The sequence below is a fragment of the Lissotriton vulgaris genome, chromosome 5, assembly GCF_964263255.1.
Source record: "Lissotriton vulgaris chromosome 5, aLisVul1.2, whole genome shotgun sequence".
Lineage (NCBI taxonomy): Eukaryota > Metazoa > Chordata > Amphibia > Caudata > Salamandridae > Lissotriton > Lissotriton vulgaris.
The window spans coordinates 1,915,239,397-1,915,260,212 of record NC_141693.1 but is presented as its reverse complement, the minus strand read 5'-3'; the positions used below and the strand labels follow the sequence as shown (position 1 = coordinate 1,915,260,212).

At 44.8% G+C, this 20,816-nt stretch overlaps 1 protein-coding gene across 1 annotated transcript in view; it reads left to right on the top strand.

Annotated features, from left to right (window-relative positions):
* LOC147717710 (E3 ubiquitin-protein ligase TRIM11-like) overlaps positions 1-20,816 on the top strand; it is a 312,589-nt gene that overhangs the window by 136,045 nt on the left and 155,728 nt on the right. The window contains exon 4 of the mRNA XM_086919874.1: positions 4,856-5,086. Coding sequence (XP_086776000.1) covers positions 4,856-5,086 — 231 coding nt within the window. The remainder of the gene's footprint in view (positions 1-4,855; positions 5,087-20,816) is intronic.

The window sequence follows — 20,816 nt, the reverse complement described above, 5'->3', positions numbered from 1 at the left end:
TTTTCTGGTGTGAGAGCGGGGGAAAAATGTTTTGGGGTGCCATAAACTCGCCCGTGAGGTGTGAGCTCCCACTCCCTGTGGCTTTCTTTCATGGAAAGCTGACTCGCAAAAAATCCCTCACCCCGTTCAAAAATATTTCTGTGGTTTGTTCTGGCTGGCGGTGCCTCAGCCATAAATGAAAGATAAAGGGAAAGACTGTGGCATGGAGCACAAAGCAGAGGCGGGCTGAAGAGGGGAGAGAGCGCGCGAGGGGGGGGGGGGGCTACAGTAAAAGATAGAGAGATCGGCAGTAGACTCAGAGGATAGAGAGCGCGCACACGAGGGGTAGAGGAGAGAGAAACAGTCAAAGAGATCGAGAAGCTGAGACAGGCAGTCATAGGGAGGCAGTCACAGAGAGAGGCAAGCCAGGCAGTGGTTAGCGAGAGGCAGACAGGCAGTGGAGTGAGATAGAAGCATAAAGAGGAGCGAGGCCAAGTAGAAAAGACTGGCAGACAATGTCAATGGAAGAAAAAGAGAGACAGGCCGTCAAATAAAGCAAGAGACATTCAGCGGAAGAAAAAAATGCAACAGGCAGAGAGAGCAAGTCAAAACGAGTGCACACCTAGCGCAATCGCCCCCAAAAAAAATACCTTGCTCATTACTTGAGAAAACGGCCGCAATTGATCTTGTTTACTCTGAAAATTGATTTTTGGATCAACTTTGAGTTAGCACGTCACTGTAATTTAAAGCGGCACTCTGCAACGTGACAGAGTGCTTCATTAGTTCATCTGGTGAGGATAATGCGATGCATCTCAGCCTCTGTGTCTCGCCACTTTATAAATTCAAATTAGACGGAAAGAGCGTGCGAATTGGAAATGACAGATGGAGAGTGTCGGGCCAGATCAAAGACCTTCTCGGAGGTATAATTTGGACCAGGCAAGACCTTGGAGCCATTAAGTTAAACACCTGGTCAACTCGACCTCACCTCCACAGGACCGAGTGTCGGCCACAGCCTTAGCTATATTTAACTGAATATCTATCTGGAGTACCTTTAGATATGGCGGCTTGAAATCAACCAAATGTCAAAAATGTAACAACTGCCATCTTGAAGCTCATAAGATATCGGCACTCTGAAGTTAATGTTTGGCGTCTACTCGCGTTTACACCAGGCTACCACGGCACGTTTCGCGGCTTCAAAACAGTTGATCTCAAGAACAAGAGAGGTTGACACTGCTTTTATATCAGAAAATGTTTCAAAAGGATAAACAGGAATTGAAGTGGGATGAATGCAGTGAAAATTATTAGAAAGATTTCACACACCGAAAGCTGCTAGCAGGTTATAGGTGCCCCACCTATGGATTCCTATAAAATAGAAGACGAGCTAATACAAAGAGGAAAAAGAAAGCAGATTCAAGCAATTGACTGTCCATTTTTAGACGTGTGAACATCTACGAACTCTAAATAACGATTCAAAGCTTAACAAGCTTTTTTTTAAAAAACAGCGCATCTTGGTTATTTGAAAGACAAACACTTTTTGTCACAAGAATCTGGCTGAAAATTGTCCTGATGAAGACACACGTCTAGTGTCGAAACGCGTTGACAGACAGATATCAGCTTCTTTCTTTAAATTCAAGGAATAATATATGTTCTATGATCCCTTGGATTCTGTAAAACCATCATGACTAAAAGAATTGTGTTTTTTTAACAAATATTCTCTCTTTTATCGAATTTATTGTATATGTTCATATCAATCCGTTTTACTAATTTTATTAAATTTTGTATATCATTGTAGATCACTGTGTACTTTCCTTTTATCGTTGTATTTTCACATAAGCCAGTTTTAGTTTATGCTTTTTGTCCTGGGTTGTTACCTTTGCTCCACATTGCTTACCCTGACCCAGGAATTGTATCTGAACCAGGGGGTCCTTGTTTCTTCCATTAACCTATATATATGCCTCTGTGTGTGAGTCTGGGTGTGACTGTGTTAGATATCATATTGTGTGTTTGAGTGCATTACTGTTTGTTTGTGTTGTGAGGGTGAGTGTGAGTTTCTGTGTGTTGGGTTGGTTGTGTGGATGAGTATGTGTGTACCTGTAGCTGTCTGTATGTCAATGTGCGTGTGTGTGTATGACTCAATCAATCAATCATGACATTTGTATAGCGCGCTGCTCACCCAGAAGGGTCTCAAGGCGCTGGGGGAGAGGGGTCCATTACTGCTCGAAATGCCAGGTCTTGAGTTGCTTCCTGAAGGAGAGATGGTCCTGGGTTACCCGAAGGTGGATGGGGAGGGAGTTGTATATGTGTGTGTTGGATTGTGGGGGTGTATTTGTGTATATGTTTGTGAGGGATAGTCTCTGATTATCTGGGGTATGGTGTAGGTATTTGTGTGTTATTGTGTGGGTGTGTGTAGGTGTATGTGTGTGGGTATGTGTGGTTGATTATATGTATGATGGCTTGTATATATGTATTTCTATGTGTGTGACTACATTAACTATAACTCCTTCCTTTTCCATGCACTGTTTATACCTTTGCATAGTACATCATTTACAGCATGTAAAATCATAGCATTCATAACATCACTTATAACTTCTCAAATTACATTGCATCGCACCACAATGCTTGGTAGAGTGGCAAGTTATAGTTAGTGTTCTGTGGTTATTGAGCTGAAAAGAGTGTGTCACAAGGTCAGCTACATTAAATCATTTGAAGGTGCTGGATAAATTTTAAATGAACGTTATAACTATAACTTTAGAATTTTTCAAGTTTGTATAGTTTAAACTTGGGTGTATAGGGAAAATAAGTTTTCCTTAATATAACTAAGCTTTAACCTTTGGTTTTGTTATTAAATTTCAATGTTTTTTTTTCAATTAATAAAATGTGTTTTAAAACGTAGAATCCAGTGTTGAAAGTGAAGAGATGTTATGTGGAGTGTAGTACAGTATAGTGAAGGAGAGTGTTGTAGACTATAGTATTGCAGGTTAGAATCCAAGTGGAGTAGAGTATTGTAGCTTTTCGTACAGTGTAGTAAGTTTTATATAGTGTAGTGACATGTGCCCACATGCATCAAGGTAAATTACATTCGCAAACAGTGCGAATCGCAAAATTCGGCTGATTGCGAATGCAATTTCCTTTTTTGGGGTGCATCATGTTTTTGTTTTTTTCGCAATTTAAGGAATCGCAATTATGTTGCGATTTCTTAAATTGCGATTGCATTTAAGAAATCGCAATTTGTGATTTCTTAAATGCAATGCATGAATATTTTTTTTTTGCGAATTCGCAAATAGGAAGAGGTAAATTACCATGAAGTTGAACTTCATGGTAATATGCTAAAACTTTCAAAAACGCACAAAAGTGCATTTTTGAAAGTTTAATTTTACACACACACATGCCCTTGGGGCATGTGTGTGTGAAAAATGTTCTTAAAGTTAAATTTCAGGGGTGCAGGGGGTGGTCCTTGGGACCCCCCCTGCACAATTGAAATAGTATTCTCATTTTGCGATTCCTTAATTGAAAATCGCAAAATGAGAATTGCTTCCCATTCATTCCTATGGGCCTCTAGGCCCATAGGAATGAATGGGAAGGTATTCCTTAATTGCGATTCGCAAATTGTGAATCGCAATTAAGGAAAGTTAAGGAATCGCAAAAAATATTGTGATTTCTTAATGCATAGCATTTTGCGATTTCTTAATTGCGATTCCTTAATTTTCGCAATTAAGAAATCGCAATATGTAACAATGACAATGTAACAATGTGGATGATGGTGTCTCATATAGTGGAGTCAAGTATTGTAGACTGGAGCAGCGAGCTGTAAAGTGGAATGGTGTGTCGAACAGTAGAGTAGGGTGGTGTAGAGTGTTAGAGAGTTTTAGACTGGAGTAGGGTGAAGTAGAGTGGCATAGAGTGGAGTATCGTGAAGTGGAGTGTCATAGAGTATAATGGAGGCAAGTGTCATAGAGTTGAGTGCTGTCTCATATAGTAGAGTGGTATATCGTAGAGAGCACTTGAGTGGCATGTCGTTGAGTATTATACAGTGTATTACATTAGAGTAGAGAGGATGGACATAGAGTGGAGTAGAGTGGAGTAGAATGCCATTGAGTGTAGTACAATGTTGTAGAGTGGTGTTGCATTGACAGTGGAGCGATGTAGAGTATAGTATAGTACAGTGGTGTAGCATGAGATAAAGTGTGGTAGAGTGGAGCATAGTGGAGTGGAGTAAACTGGAGTGGGGTAGTGTAGAGTGGAGTAAAACGTCAGAGTGGAGTGGTGTGGAGTGCAGTAGAGTAGAGTAGCATAGAATACACTTAGGAAACTATAACTTGCACCTTTAAGCAACTTTAGGCCACAAATTATAGTTTCTTAACATAAGTATAACTATAAGTACAACTATAACTGCTAAATGTCTATTGTTCTGTTTGGGTAGAATGTCAACCTAACTATAATGTCCATGTCACCCTTAGGTTTTTCGGAGGATAGATGAGATGAGTGATATGTTAAATTAGTCCATTAATTAAAACTTTAACTCACATAATCTCTTTCCATATATATATATATATATATATATATATATATATCTAAATGTTCATATCAATATTTATCTGTCTATTAATCTAGATAGATAGATAGATAGATAGATAGATAGATAGATAGATAGATAGATAGATAGATAGATAGATAGATAGATAGATTGTGTGAGTTAATGGTTTAACTTATGGACTAATTTAACATATCGCTCATCACATCTTTGAAAAGGTTTGTAATTTTGGTTATAGATCAGTGTTACATGCTAAATATGAGAAATAACATGTTGCTGTACAATAATAATAATAATATGTAAATATATAAAATGTTTTTAATTGTTAAAATTGTTTTAATCAAGAAAAACTACAAGAACCAGACTGAGAAGATCATTAGTACATTTGAGCTGCTGAAGCAGTTTCTTGACAAGGAGAAGCATCAACTTCTCAACAAACTTGAAAAGGAACATGGGGAGAATATGAAGAAGATGCAAGAGAAAGTGACTGAACTTGAGGTATCACAATCTATCCACCTCGGCCTTATCACGGAGTTAGAGAAGAAGTGTCAGCAACAGGATGTCGAAATGCTGAAGGTAAGAGGCGGTGTCTGATGCCTGTGAACGTTCAAAGCAGGTTTGCTTTAAGTGATGAACAGACTTTTTGGGTTGGGAAGAAAAGCCCTCTGTAGCTCTGGATGGCATGTTCCCCTGTGCTAGGTCATTTCCCCTTGGGGTGCTCACTACAGACCTTTCCTGTTACATGGATTGGGACACTAGAGTGGTGTTTTAGAAGTGGACACACTAAGACACCCCTCTTTAGGAGAGTGGATAATAGGGTGTCTACACAGGCTTTGTGGGACTGGCAATTGTTGGAGAGTGGTTCTTAACACATAGGTTACAGCATAAATGTGCTATCTAAAATAATAAGACACACGTGTGAAATGCAGGAAGTGAGTCAAGAGTGGCTCCATTTATTCAAGCGATTTAAATAATAAATGTCAAAACACATCATTATTCATTGATTACACTACGCATTCTAGAAAATAACACGTGTCAAAGACACATCGCACACCATGCATAAAACATGCAATTTAGTAAGTTTAAAATCACAGCAGTGCAAGGAAAGAGAGAGGGAGTAACAGAGTAAATATCGAAATAAAATGAAATATCACAATCTCAATAGGAAATGCTAAGTATAATGGTTTAACTGGGAACACCAACAGCGTGAAAAATACACTGTGGAAGGTGGTCGACAAATGAACTGATAGGTGGCCTTTTATACCCTTTAATGAGGAACACTTGACCGCAAGATCTTCTAACTTTAGATCTCGCCCTGGCATGTACTTGACTACAGATCATAACAAAAGTTGAACATTTTATCAAAAACATCTTGCAGCACTACTTGGAAGCTTTAAGGCTGAATTTCCTTACATGTACTTAGCGCATAGAAAGACATCACTATCACTTTAAGGCAAGTGGGCGTCTTAGTTTCAAAGGCAAGAAAAAGCATCAGGTGAGAAGCTATGGAAAGTTACAGTTGGCCCCCACCCTATTCTTGCCTGATCTTGTTCTTCTAAGTGACTGATGCATCCTGTTATTGCTACATCTTTGTGATGTACAGAAAGATGTGCACATAGAGGACAGTGGCATTGGGGCGATTCACAGAACTAACTTAAGACAAAATCCTAAACTTACTACTTTTAGTATTCACAGACGAAAGGATTTTGTCTTAAGTTTGTCTTAAGACAATTTTAAGACAGACTTAAGACAAACTTATGACAGACTTAAGACAGACTTAAGACAAACCTAAGACACAATCCTAACATTTTTACATTTGCCCATATAATGATTACACCGGACACATTGTTTATGGGAAAAGAACTGCTGCAGCTTTATTTCATACAACAAAAGTATGAAATTTATGGGTTATCTTATGGGCGATCCAGGGCAGGCAGCCCCTCACTGCCCCGCCCGCCTAATGAGCCAGCCGGCACGGTGGGTCGACGCCCGGACAGTGCAGCACCTTTGTAGATCCTCTTCCAGATCACGTGAACGTGTCTCATACTCCCGCCCCTTTCAGGGCGGAGCATGGTATGGCACACCCCCAGTTGGTCAGGCCCCCCAACCGCCCGAAGGACTAACGGGGTGCCATCGCGGTTTTCCCGGAACCTCCCTGCGGCTCTGGCACCCTTACTGTGCCGGGCAGAGGTAACCTTACTGTACCCGTCTGCTTCCAGATCGCCGGTAACTCCGCCTACAACACAAAAGAAAACATTATAATGTCCAAATTGCACGCCGCCAGCCCAGCTGCTGGGTACGAGGATAGGGTGGGTGCAGCGAGGCAGGCAGGCAGCAGGATGACCAGAAAAGAGGTTGTCCTGGAGGCGGCCAGGGCCTAAGTACCCGGTCTGCCCCCCAGGTGTCCCCTCCCCTGGGCGCACGTCACTGGTGTACCCGCCCACGGGGAGGGGCTGGTGAGGTCGCCGCGAGCCTCCCCCCCTTAGGGCCCAGCTGCTGAGAAATGTGCATTGTTTTCTGATCGTCCCCTACTAACCCAGAATAGATAAGCTGTCTCAAGTTTTGAAATGTAATATAACAAATATTTCCAGTGCCCCCGTTTGGCTCCTCTGCCGCCTCACACACACGAGCGCAGCCCCTTGGTGGTGGCACCAGTGGGATCATATTTTTTTATTCCTGAAACAAGGTACAAGATGTCATCAGAAGATATTTTTTATTTTACAATTTAAATCTTTATTTTCACACGTTAGAAAAATCGGAGATCAGCGCCTTTTTGCCGCCAGTAAACACTTCTAGACACCTGGAGATCAGGAAGTGACGTGGGGCGGAGTAGATAAGTGGCCCGCCACAGGTAAAGTGGCTTATTTGCCTATTTCCGGTTCTGCACATAAAGTGTCCCGTTACTTAGGCGGTGAACTCGTGGCGTAAATCCCAGATTGTCAAAGCACTACGGAATAATGCAGATGGAAGAAAGCGCTCTCTTTACAGAGACTCGTTAGTACTTAACATTAGGGTGAGGGGTGCGGAGTTAGCCGAGCAACGGAATGGTGGCGCCTTGAGCAAGCTCCTCTGGGAGAACGTCCTCATCCTGCACACATGACATCGTACTGACCCAACTAGATAACGTGTCCCCTACCTCCGCTGCAAGTTTAAAGGCGCTCGGCTGAGCAGAAGTGCGGAGGACATCGATTCAGGGCCCGTGTGGTACTGGGTCCGACTGCGCACCGTCCCACAGCTAAATATCAGGCTGCGACACACGGCACGTACGCCTTATAGCGGCTGACCGAATTGCCGGAAGGTCGGAGGTGAAGGAACTCGACCTGCTGCCGGAGGCACAGAGGGACCGGACAGCCCGCGCTGACAGGGCTTATCAGGTACATGAGCGGGGAAGGGGAGATACGTCCCACGCAAGCGAAATACCGACTCCAATTAGCGGGCAAGTGGTAAGAACGAGGGGGCTGGAGACGCCGTGTTTGGCAAAAAACGTACAGTGGGGAGCACTAACCCGCAAACAGACATTGGCAGGCCCCCGGCAAGTCCCTGAACACTGCCTCTGAAAAAGTGATAGGACATAACATTTGTGGCCTGGAGTCAGGTAGCAATGTGCTGCTGGCTGCGGGCGCAGTGCTCCACGGCTCCCGAGATCACTTGCAGAGGCAGACTCAGCATTACAGGGCCAATGGCGAGTTGGGCAGTATCCCCAGATCTGCTGCTAATATAAGGAGACGATGCGAGAGTAAGAAGGAGATCGCCTATTGAAGTGCTGAAGAATCCTCTCCACCTGCGCAGGAAAACAAGGCAAGAACTAACTAAGGAATGCCCATTTGAGAGCCAGGCTGCTGTCCAGGTGAAGGGCACGTGGAGACAGAGAGCGTGGGGACCATCATTCATGAATAGACACCCATCACGGGGACGCCACCACACCAGGCAATTGTGAGTGCTAAACGTAGGATACGGCTGAGGACACGCTGCAATATAGACCGGGGGTCAATAACTATCTCTAGCAGTGGACGGTTTCTGTGGCCTCTAGCATTGCGCTTGAGGATTCGAGATTCTATACTACCACACCGTACCTCACGCACGAGGAGTAAACTAATTGGTCAGCAATAGGCGCAACCTCTTTGGCCACAACACTTGATCTCCTGCCTGAAACAACTAGGACCTTTCTACCCTTGGTGCTAATATGGAGAAACCAGACAAGAACCAACCAAAAATCACGTTTGACCATTCCAGAAAACAGGTGGAACAGTCTGGAGAGGAACAACAAAATACCCCGCCTACGACGTCTTCGTCCAGTGGGACCACGAAAGGCAACATCCAGTCAATGTTCCAAACTATCCAAACTGCCCTGACGAACATAGACGGCAAAATTGACTCTCTCACACACAGAGTAGATCGAATGTCTGAGAGGATAGATATGGCTGAACGCAGGATCTCAGATGTGGAGGACACTAACAATCAGATTACTGCTAAACAATCCGGGATACACAAACAACTAGCTGCGCTCTCTGCTAAAGCCGAAGATTTAGAAGCCAGATGCCGAAGGAGCAACGTCCACCTGATGGATATTGCGGAAACCACAAATAAGGGCCCTATGGAGAAATATGTGGAGCAGCTTCTGATCACGCTAATGGGCAGAGACACTTTCTCTGACGTGTTCCTGATTGAAAGGGCGCACAGATCCCTCGCTCCCAAACCTCCACTGGGCACCATACCGAGACCCATCATAGCTAAAATGCTGAACTATAGGGACAGAGATGCGGAAAGCACGTGAATTAGGCGCCCTACGTCATGAGTGTATGGACATTGAGATATATCCGGATTTTACGCAAACAGTTCAGGAAGCACGGAAAAAATATGGTCCGGCAAAACAAAAACTTTGTGACCCACAAATCCCCTGCGCTATGTTATATCCGGCAAGACTTAAGATCACGGATGATGGAGCCACGAAGATCCTCAATGAACCTAAAGATGCCATGAAGTATCTGCAACAGCTGAAGCCGAAGGGAGAGCGCAGGCGATCGCCACGGGATAGACTTGCAGAGCACGAGCCATTGTCCGATGTGGAAAGATGTACCACTGGCGGAGCTCGACATGCTGGACTTTTGCTGTATGTTCTGTATGGCCTCTCTTGCTCGCCTGAGCCTACTGAGTCACTAATAGGTGCTTCGGCGGGCCCTGCCTTCTGGGTCGCTCGAATGAGGGCGGGCTGCCTGTTGATACACCACGAAACGCAATCTGGTTGAGAATTGGAGGCCGAGATGAAGACACGCCGCACAGCTAAGTGACTAATGAAGGGACTGTCTTTATTAAAAGGGACTGGGTTAACTGATAATGCTGTATTGGACTTAAATGTTTTTCATAATTATAAGTAGACATATTATGTTGTTGAATAGAGTGTATGGGGTCGGTCAAGGTTGGTGTGCATTGCAGTGATCTTACATGGCCTCCCCCTTCACGCATTTCAGCAAAGGAATAGAGCTTAGCAGCTTCCGCCCACTCGTATAAACCACACTTGTTTCATTCTTTGGGGTTTGGTTGATTTCTACACAGGGAGGGGGGTGAGGGGATATGGTTGGGTTTCAAGGAATTGTCTTCGTTGTTACGGGAATGACGGAGTGGGAGGGGGAGGGAAGGGTGGACCACTAAGAAAACCACAGAGCGGCAGCAGTTGGGTTCATAGTACCTGTTTATGCTTTTCATTTAAGAACCCCATGCTTACATTCATTTTGATTCATAGTTGTGATATATGGCGACAGATGTAAGACAAGTTAGAGCATTGACTTTAATGTCCTGGAATGTCAGGGGTCTACGCAACTCACAAAAAGTACGCAAAGTAATTGCCTACCTAGACAGACACAAAATTGATGTGGCATGTCTCCAAGAAACGCATCTTACGCCACGTCGAGAGAATAGAATAGGATATAGATGGGCACAATATCAGTTGGCATCCTCCTACTCAAACTATTCACAGGGAGTGCTGGTACTGATTAAGCGCACTACTCCGTTTACGCTTATACATTCACTTACCGATGACCAGGGTAGATATGCCATTATACGGGGCTCATTTGCGGGCACGGATCTTACGATCATATTGATATATGGTCCTAATGTGGATGACCCACTGTTTTCTGAAGACATTTGGATCAAACTCAGGAATATGAAGACAACGGCTATATTATGGGGGGGAGACTTTAATACATGCCTAGACCCCGCACTGGATAGATCATCGGGTCCTGATAGATGTGGCAGACGAGCAGACAACTCCCTCTTGAAGGGAATTAAGGACTGGCCCTTAGTGGATGTATGGCGGATGAGACATCCAGGGCACCGGGAGGGAACTTGCACCTCAATGACACATAATGCTTGGTCAGATTAGATTATTGGCTGACTACAAGAGAGGTTAGTACCTGGGTCACGACGGTAGAACACCTGCCTAAAACACTATCGGATCACTCCCCTGTTCGACTGGAGCTGGCTATCCCCACACATACTCCCAAGCAGTTTACGTGGCGACTCCAGCCATCTGCATTAAAAGATCAAGTGTTTCGCAGTGAGCTGCGACAGGCAATACTGGACTTCTTCCAAACTAATGTGGGCTCGGTAGAAAGCGCTAGGTCCCTGTGGGAGGCGTTTAAGGTTACTATAAGGGGCCATTGTATAAGTAAGCATGCGGGGAACCTTAGGGATATACAACAACAATTATCCATGGTAGAAAGTGAAATTAAGTCACTAGAAGAAGACTACACTAATACTTTAAATGCATCTCTCTTTGCGGATATACGGAGTAAGGTGGACACATATCACAAGTTTGCAGACTCTGAAATAAAATACCTTTCCAAACGATACATGGCCAGAACATATGGCGAAGGGGGTAGACCGGGTAGGGCATTGTCCAACAAGATAAAACCTGCCCATACTACGGCACATATAACGCACATCTCAATGCACATCTCAGATAATTTTATGACCTACTACTCTACATTATACACCTTGCAGACAGCAACATCCCCATCGACCATACATGAATATCTAGATGATATTGTACTGGCATGGCTCTCCGTTACACACAGGAAATACTTCAGTCATCATATAACAGAGGATGAATTTAGGGAGACGATTAGCTCACTACCAAATAATAAAGCCCCGGGGCTAGATGGTCTGCCGGGCGAATTTTTCAAAGAATTTAGGGACTTATTGATACCACACTTGGCCCAGATGTACGAGGAAGCGTACAAGGAGGGACTTCTTCCATCGCTGCTAATAGCTTTCCCTAAACCAGGCAAGGACCCCCAAAAATGCGAGTCATACCGCCCCCTTTCACTTATAAACATATACGTCAAAATCCTGACCAAGATCATAGCGACCAGGATACAACCATTATTGGGCTCACCGGTCTTGCCAGATGAAGCGGGCTTTATACCCAGTAGATCCACGACGCAGAACATACGTACTATATTTGCTCTATATCATAGCCTAAACCCAGAACTGCCTGCTGCAGCTGCACTCCTGGATGCGGCAAAAGCCTTCGACTTCGAGTGGGAATGTATGTTCACAGTCTTGGCCAGAATGGGATTTCCGCCCCCAAGCCCAGAGTAGGCTGGAAGACACTCACGGAGCCATACCACCAGGGTGGGTTTGCGGCTCCCGATTTACAGCTGTATTTCTATTGTGCACAGGCCTAACATGCACACTACTGGACAAAACCACACTCTCACATACCACATATAGTGGTGGAAACAGAAAGCGTTTACTCAAAACACTTAACGAAATACATATCGGACAACATTAGCTGTTACCCTAATGACATTATTCACCTGGTGAAGCACACATCCAGCGCTTGGCATACTTTGGCGCTGAGAGCGCCAAAGTTACCGCCTTATGCCCCGGCTCTCCCGTTGGCAGGGGTTATGGGATTTAAGTCAATAGGTGCATTGTTTCCGAACAATACCTTTATCTTGTTTCACAGCCCGGCCTTATGCGCACACCAAACGCCACTAAAAATGTTCGCATAGTTAAGACTACGTGCAGCAATTAAAGATTTGTATGAATAATTCCCATCTGCACCTGAACAGTTATGATCCCTACAGGTACTGCTGACTGCTCCCACACACAAAAATCTAGTTACACGTTTATACACAATTTCCCAGAATGAACTGACCCTAGGACCTGACCGATCCCTTCAGAGATGGGAAGAGCTCGTAGGGGAGACCATATCGGAAGACGACTGGAACTATAGCTGCGCACAACTACCCTTACTCACATCAAACTGCAACCTGTAGATCATCCATTTTAAGTTTCTCCACCAAACATATTACACCCAGGTCAAGTTACACCGTTACGGCCTCAGAGCGGATGATAAATGCCAACGCTGTGCCATGCCTGGGGCTGATTTCCTGCACATGGCGTGGGCCTGCCGCGGTCTGTACAACTACTGGCAGGAAGTGACAGCTGCGCTCACATACATGTTGACTGAGCAGATCTCGAATATGCCACTAGTATGCTTACTAGGTATATATAAACTAAAACTAGCTAAAAGACGAAAGCTGTTGGCAGTGGCACTGCTGCTTGCAAAACGACGGGTAGCCATTAAATGGGGCAGCAAACGACCACCCAGATTCAAAGACTGGATAAATGATTTACTATACTGTAAGGAAACGCTGAGTGCCTATGAAGAAGATATACCTCAGGCCTCCAGACCTAGAGATTTTTGGCAACCACTGGTAGACTATTTACAGCAAAATAATCACGATCCATAGTCAGAAAGAGAATTACGATGCACTGATGAGAGAGTGGGATTGCTATACCGTGGGGCCCCATGGGTACAATACCATAGGTATGACTGCACATTATGCTTTTTGTTGAGAACAAAAGATTTTAAATGTAAGTTTATTTGATTGTACTTATTCTTTTATAAGGACTACATCAAATGCCAGAAGTCGCTATGTATCTTTACATTATTTACATGTGCTGTACCTGATAAATGTTGTAGGAATGAGTATTCAAATTTGTATAAATATCTCTATAATGTAGTGTGTTTACCCTGAACTGCTGCTTGGTGAATAAAAATAAACTACAAAATAGAAAAAAACAAAAACATTAGGGTGACCAACTGGCATGGGTGCAAATTCAGGAAAGTGAGTGCAAAGATTCAGGACAAAGGGTCAAAATTCAGGACAAAAATTCAGGACAGAAGGTCAGAATTCAGGACAAAAATTCCGGACAAAAGGTACGTTTTGCATACACATCAGAGGAAGTCCCGCAATAGTGCATAAGTAAATAGACAACCAACACAAGCACAAGTCAAAATACGTTTATTTTAGGTTGAGAGAACCTTGCACTCACTGCATCTGTTGTGTATGCGAGTGAAACACACCTGCGGTTGCATATTCAAAAAGTGAATAAAAATATCACAGCTGAAGACTTCTCAGATCTTACATTCCCATAGCTACCAAGGTTTCAGATTGCTTAGGCGTGCCATTTTCATAATTTTAGTGTAATTATGAGTGACATACAATGACTATGAGTAACAATTTCTCACAAGGAGCAAAATCAAGCAATGAAGACAAGGAAAACATATCAATATCAAAAATTACACCCAGCACCAGAAATGGAAGGGCAGTAGGATGTATGAGAGGTCCCCGCGTGGAGCCTGAACCAGCCTCACTCACGCTGAACTCAACTTTGTGCAGACTGTGACTGAAGTGCAGAGCTCAGCTCAGGCACTTACTTAACTCATCCATCCTCTCACCTGCTTGCACACTCATGTATCCATCAATACAATCTCTTAATCTATTCATCCATCGATCTGTTCATGCTCTTAGTAATCACTGCATGCACACAGTTATTCCTTGCTCCATGTATTCTACTATTCATTCACTAATCTATCCAAGTAGTACTCATTCATACATGCACTCACTCTTCCATTGACTCAGCCACCATGTCACTCATCTGTGCGCTCGCCCACGTACCTCATCTCTTCTTGCATTCATTTATCCACCCACTAATAAACTTGTTCATCTATCTATCCTCACCCATTAATACATTCTTGCAATCATTCACATGTCCCCCCAAAGAGACTTACATGCAGAAACTCGCCAATCAATGAAAAAAACTCTAAACAAAAGCTATCACCCATATTTCAGCTTGTTTTGAATTGTTTTACTCACATATCTGCCAAGTTTTCAGTTTCGTTATGAGTAACATTTCCATTTCAGCAGCTTGCTTATGTGTGACATTTCAATACATTCTGTGTGACACTTTAAGGGACACTTTCTAATGTACTGAATAAAGCAGTTCATTTCTCTTTGGTTAGACGTATTTGCCAGAGAGGGCCTTGAAACAGGTGCAGCGCTCACTCACCTGCTTCATGCTTCTAACATTGTAGCCCTAAAAGCATATGATGTCATAAAAACAGCACAAGTCATTTGTGACAAGACCTCCAAGGACACCCGCCTTACCTCTCCCACTTTGCAGAGTCCCCTGTGATAGTGCCTTTGGATGGATCCTTTGACACACAGTCTGTTCTGTTGTTTTGGAGAGACATTGGCCCCTTCCACGTTATTGCTTTCCAACACCTGACATTCTTATCATGCCTAAGACACATTGAGTATTATACTGTAGCCCACTCCATACAGAAATGTCAGTCACACTATAGACGTCTACCATTTTCAAGGACTCATGGCAAACCACTTCAGAAGACCCTATTAAAGCACATACGTTGTTTCTAGCAGGCATGTAATCGTTAAAAACTCAAAGATGCTGAAAGGGTTTTATGTATTTATTTTATCAGGACATTTCGATTCCCCCTTACCCCCACTGTAAAAAAACACTGGATCCGAAATGCTGCTACTAGGCAGAGAGGCCCATTATCATTCTGTATGTGATAATGAGGCCGACATACAGAATGATAATGGGCCTGATAACAGTCTGTGCCAGGTCGGGGAGGGACTGCTGCAGGTCACAGATCACAGCAGGAGCGTGAGCTGCCCACTGCAGTGAAAGTTACAGGCTGCTTGCAGGGGGCAGCTCACGCCAATGTCTGAAATTACGGACAAAAGGCATCTGCGGAAGAAACCCCTATGGACAACGGACAAGAGGCCCAAATTACGGGCAATCTGTGAAATTTACGGACGGTTGGTCACCCTACTTAACATAGACACATACTTGTAAGCCTCTTGAAGCTACATTTCATCCTCTCTGTTAGCTGGAAGCAATACAAGTTCCCTAAATTGAATTATTTTCAGTTGTCGCCCATACACAGCCTGAAGTGCCGCCATCACTGAAGAAGGGTGTTCTGGCCGGACCCAAAAGCAGGCAGGCCCCTGCGTGAGATCCGAAGAGAACAGCTGAGTGGAAACACTGGAAGCCCTTCAATCGTCTATTTATAAATCTTTTTTTGTTCATGATTTAGGAGCTCCCCATTGTGAAGAATGAAGAAGCTAAAATAATAAAACCAGATTCAGCACACGGCGCCCCAGAGTTCTTTTTGAAAGTCCACAAGCTATGATCGTAACATTTACCCACTTCCAGTGTCATTGCCGGATTGGGTGGGGGGTATAGAAGGACAGTTTTCTGCACCGGGGAAAATTTTTTACCTACCAAGAAACAACAAGCATTAGCCGCCTGCAAGGTGGTGAGGGGGAGAAGCGGGAGTTGTGTGCACGCTCGGCCAATGAACACAAAAACAAGCATTGCACGCAGGCGTGCGGGAGGGTGGGGTGCGGCCGAGAGTAGGCAGCGTTTCCCTTCGGGAGCGTGCAACCAAATGACGCTGAGAGCTCTCGAAAGGAGATCGCCAAAACATGCACGCGCTGCATTGAAAGCAATGCAACAGGTGCACGTTTTTGCCTAGAAAGCTGCATCCATCTCTAGAGGTCTTTTTCCCCTGCAACGCATGTGCGTTGCGGAGGCGAGACCTAAAAATGGGGAAAACACAACTGTATAGTTTGTACAATTAAGGATCATAGGTGACCGTACTTCCTGTGCTGCACATTCCCTGCTACATTGGAATATGGAGGAGCAATATCCCAAAACATATCTATCTAATTAAACTGTAAACAACCCCCCTCCTCTTGGGTCACCTGGGTATACGCCACCTGTTGATCGTGTGCCTCAAAATAGTTTATAGTTCTAGTTGCTGTAGCCCACCATAGGGCCCACCGGCCCACTGTAATCTATACAGTATCTCGGTTGTCCAGGTCCTGGTGGACAATCTGTGTCCCCCATGACCTGTGAAAGGGAACCCCTCCTGCTGTTCCTCCAGCGGGACCTCTGTTATCATACCTTGCCATGCTCGTGCATCATCTTCTAATTTTTCGTCCATCAGTACTCGTCATATGCAAATCAACTCTTCTGTATCCCACTCCACCAGATCTTTAGTCCAGTTTTTCAATTTATGTGGCTACGCACTCATCCAGCTAATTGCTATCCATCTCTTTGCCAAAACTAACCCCAGCTGCAGAAATCGCCTTGTAAGCTTTTTGCCCTTGGGTTTGGTAGAAGTCCCAAGAGCACCTGTTGGCTGGAGTGCTGAATTGACCACCTGTGACATGTTTCAAGTGATCCAAAACCACCTCCCAGAATGGGGTCACCCTTGGGCAGTCCCAGGTTATGTGTAGGAACTTAGCGCCAGCAGAGCCGCACTTGGGACAATGTGAGGACCTGTCTGGGTAAATATTATGTAATGTGAGTGGAGTTAGATACAGTTGATGCACTATATTATATTGAGTAGGCCTAAATCTAAATGATTTGTTTAACCTCTGTGTGTATCTTTCTCCACTCTGCCACTGTCAGTAGGCTGTCATGGTCGAATAAATATCTATACCAGAGCAGGGGCGTAACACAGGCCTGCGTTCCAGGGGCCCCCTCACTCAGCGGAGGCAGCAAGCAAGCCTCGCCCTCTACTCTTCAAGACCAGTGCCATTTAAATACTGCGCACATGGTGCTCAAGGATGCGCACGGCCTCAGGCATTAAATAAATGGTGCGTGACTGCGCGCACCTCAGTGACGCACTGCCCTTCATTAATTATTTAAATAGTGCCATGCGCACGTCCGGGTCTCTGAGACTCGCTCTCTTATAATTAAATTAAATGGTGCGCATGCGCGGCAGTGCGCAGTTGTCACCGCCGAACCGTCGCGTGTGCGCGGGTGGGGCACAATGCTATTATCATGCGCCTTGCAGCTAAAAGTGCATGCGCGTGACTGAGGACTCGTGACGAGGTGAGGCATCCCAGAAGACTCGACCCGCCCATTCTGAGACCACTACTGAAGTAGTGGACCGTCATAACAGTGCGGCCGGGCCGCCAAGCATAATTTAATTATTATAGTGCTAGTCCCTGCCTGGCGCGGCTAGCATTGCCCTTCCCTGTTGCCCCATTGCGTCTGCCGTTGAAGGCTGAAGCTGCAGCCAGGACAGGCCTCAGGTGAGTGAGTCTCAGTCTGTCTGGCCGAGACGAGTCAGGTTGGGCAGGAGACAGGCCTCCACTCTTTGGATTCTCTGTGCAGGCCGTTCCCAGACCGTTTACTGTCTTCATTCGGGGCTCTTTGTGGGGGGCACAGGTTCATGGTCTGAAATAGCAGGGAGAGCTCGCGGATTAATTATCATGAAAAGGCCACACAGTCTGCTTTTTTTAGGTCTCGCTCTCGAGACCTATTGTCGTCGAGATGCCTCTCATGGGAGACAGACTGGGGCTGGCGCGGCAATTCTGGTGTGTGGACGCGCACGTCCAGCCTGGCGCCGTGCACATCTCTTGCTCTACATTCACACTCACGGAAGCACACACACACACGCACGCGCACACACACACACATGCAAACGCAGGCACACACACACACCCCTCATCCCTATTACTTCACCGGGCTCTTGTTGGTCTATGGAGCATAGCAGCATAGAGGAGGATTTGTGCTGAGCTGCAAATGCCTCTTTCATGGGTTGCTTTTGCCACAGTTCTACCCGGTCTGTCGTCAGTCACAATAAACCAGAGCTGCACTGTAAAGCATTATTGTCAGATTCAGCCGCCCATTATGGGAATTAATTCCAAGTACAGCCTGTGCTTAGCTTCAACAGTTACCAAGAAAGGAGGCAAATTTTTGTGTTTTACTATCCCTGCACTTTAAAAAAATAAACCACGCCCGTCCTTGTGTGCAATTTATTCAAGCAATTACCATTTACGTACTCACCTACACCAAGCATGAACTATTAAACCGAACTAATTTTAACATACTCTCAAGAACACACGACCTTCCACATTTGCTTTGCAGGTTGCATGCAAGTCCTTGCAACAGATGAATAGCCAACTGATCAAATTCATTAGGACTAGAACTCGTGACCTTCAAGACTTCAGATCTCGAAAGGAATTGTATAATAAATTGCCAATTTATTTTGTGCTAACATTAAGAACATTAATGAACTAGTAGCCCCGATTCGAGCTGCGTCATTAAAATACCAAATAATAAATTCTAATTTTAAATGCCTGAGTGGTTACTCTATTCCAACCATTTTGCCTCTCCGACTTCCTCCCAGCCAGTACTTACACAATCATACCCTGCCCTTAAATACACCACAGAGCCCTGCATAAGCTAATGGTGAAATTGGCACCATACTTCATACAAAACACTTCAACCAACGAATTTACAAACCCGCTAAGTGATCAAGTTGACTGCTCCTCGCTTCAGCCTTTCCCTCACCCTTTCAATTGAGTTTGCGTTTGCGCACTCCACTCTGCACAAGGCGGGTGTAACGCGGACAGTGACGTCACCCCATAGGCCGTTGGAACTTATTCTCCGTTACGAAGATTTAAAAAATCCAATGCGTCAGTAGCAGGTTAGCTCTACACTCTAAGAGGCGTAAAGCGTCAGCCATTCTGGAATGAATCAACTCTATCTGGAACATGAAGTAGTTTTCCTAGTTCCTAGTTTATATCAGACTTTTTTAATAACACATATCGTATCCCTCAGTGAACACAGTGGTTCGTACATGGACTGTATCATGCACCCACATGCATGTCTGTAAATAAAATGCATACTCGAAAAGATAAAGGGTAGGAAATTAAAATAATTATTCCGTCGTGCTATGGGCGTCCGCTTCGAAGTGGAAGTGAAACTTTTGCTTTTACTCTGGATTTGCAAAGATAGGTGCAAATCATTTCTATTTTATTGTAACTTCTCTAAACATTTTAATAAGATTCAGACCATTATAAGATGACGGCTTTTTTGCGCGATCCTTTGGCGCTCGCTTGTTAGAGCGGTCTTACCTTTCCTGCTAGATAGACTAATGTCAAAGCATGTGATTTCGCTCGAAGCCGCGAGCTAATAGTTTATTTTGCATCTGTAGGAAGTAGACCAGGAAGGACGTACATCTCAATGTAAGGCGCACGCTAGTTCGTTACTTGGCTCCGCTTATCAACTTAGGGTAAAGTGGAAAGAGGGTTGTACTGGGGTAAGTTTGGTCACGTTGCCAAGCAGTTTTTTTAGGTCTCGCCTGGCGTTGCAGCGCTTCGCGCTGCCGCCAGGGCAAGACCTGTTGTGATGCCTGCCAAGTGAGATAGACCGGTGCACGAGCAGAATCTGCTCTGTGAACACGCTTCCACAAGCCAATTCTGGAATGGGAACGCACTTCCCAAGGACAGCTTTTGCGCTTTGCGCGTTAAATTGAATTTGACTGCTCCTCTACGGAATGCTCCTCTCCGGAAGACCTGCTGGGCGTTAATTAGGTCTCGCAAAATGTGGCCTTTGTGTTAATTAGTAACAAGCACATGAAAAATAGAAGTGTGCTTTACCAGCGTTCGCTTCGAATCCGGATTTATTTGTATTTTCTTTTACCCACTGTCAGGAGAGGAAATAAGTGGCGTCTTACTGGTATGGAGCACATGCACGGAGCAATGCTATTCAAGGAATGAAAGTGTGCTTTAAAAAAGTGGGCTGCAAAATACGACAATTTTATTTTGTTTCCCATGAGTTTCACAGCAGCATCCCAAATTCCTCATACGCAGTCTATCTGCTCATAAGCAATGTTTAGTAACCATCGCATACAGCATGCCGCGCGCTTCACACATACAGCATGGTGCGCGCTTCACACATACAGCATGCCCCACTTACCGGGTGGGGTGGGTTCCGTGGGACTTCTCTCTGTGGAGTGCGCTCCTTCACGCAGGCTGCAACACGCGGGGCTCCCTCAGCTCAGAGGAGCCCCGGACCACTGCCGCCTGCTCCATCTCCGCCCTTGTCCCAGGCAAGGTTGGCAGCGCGCATGCTCAGTACGTAAGCGTGTGTGCACGAGTAGCTACTGTGCCATGCGCTTTCAGTT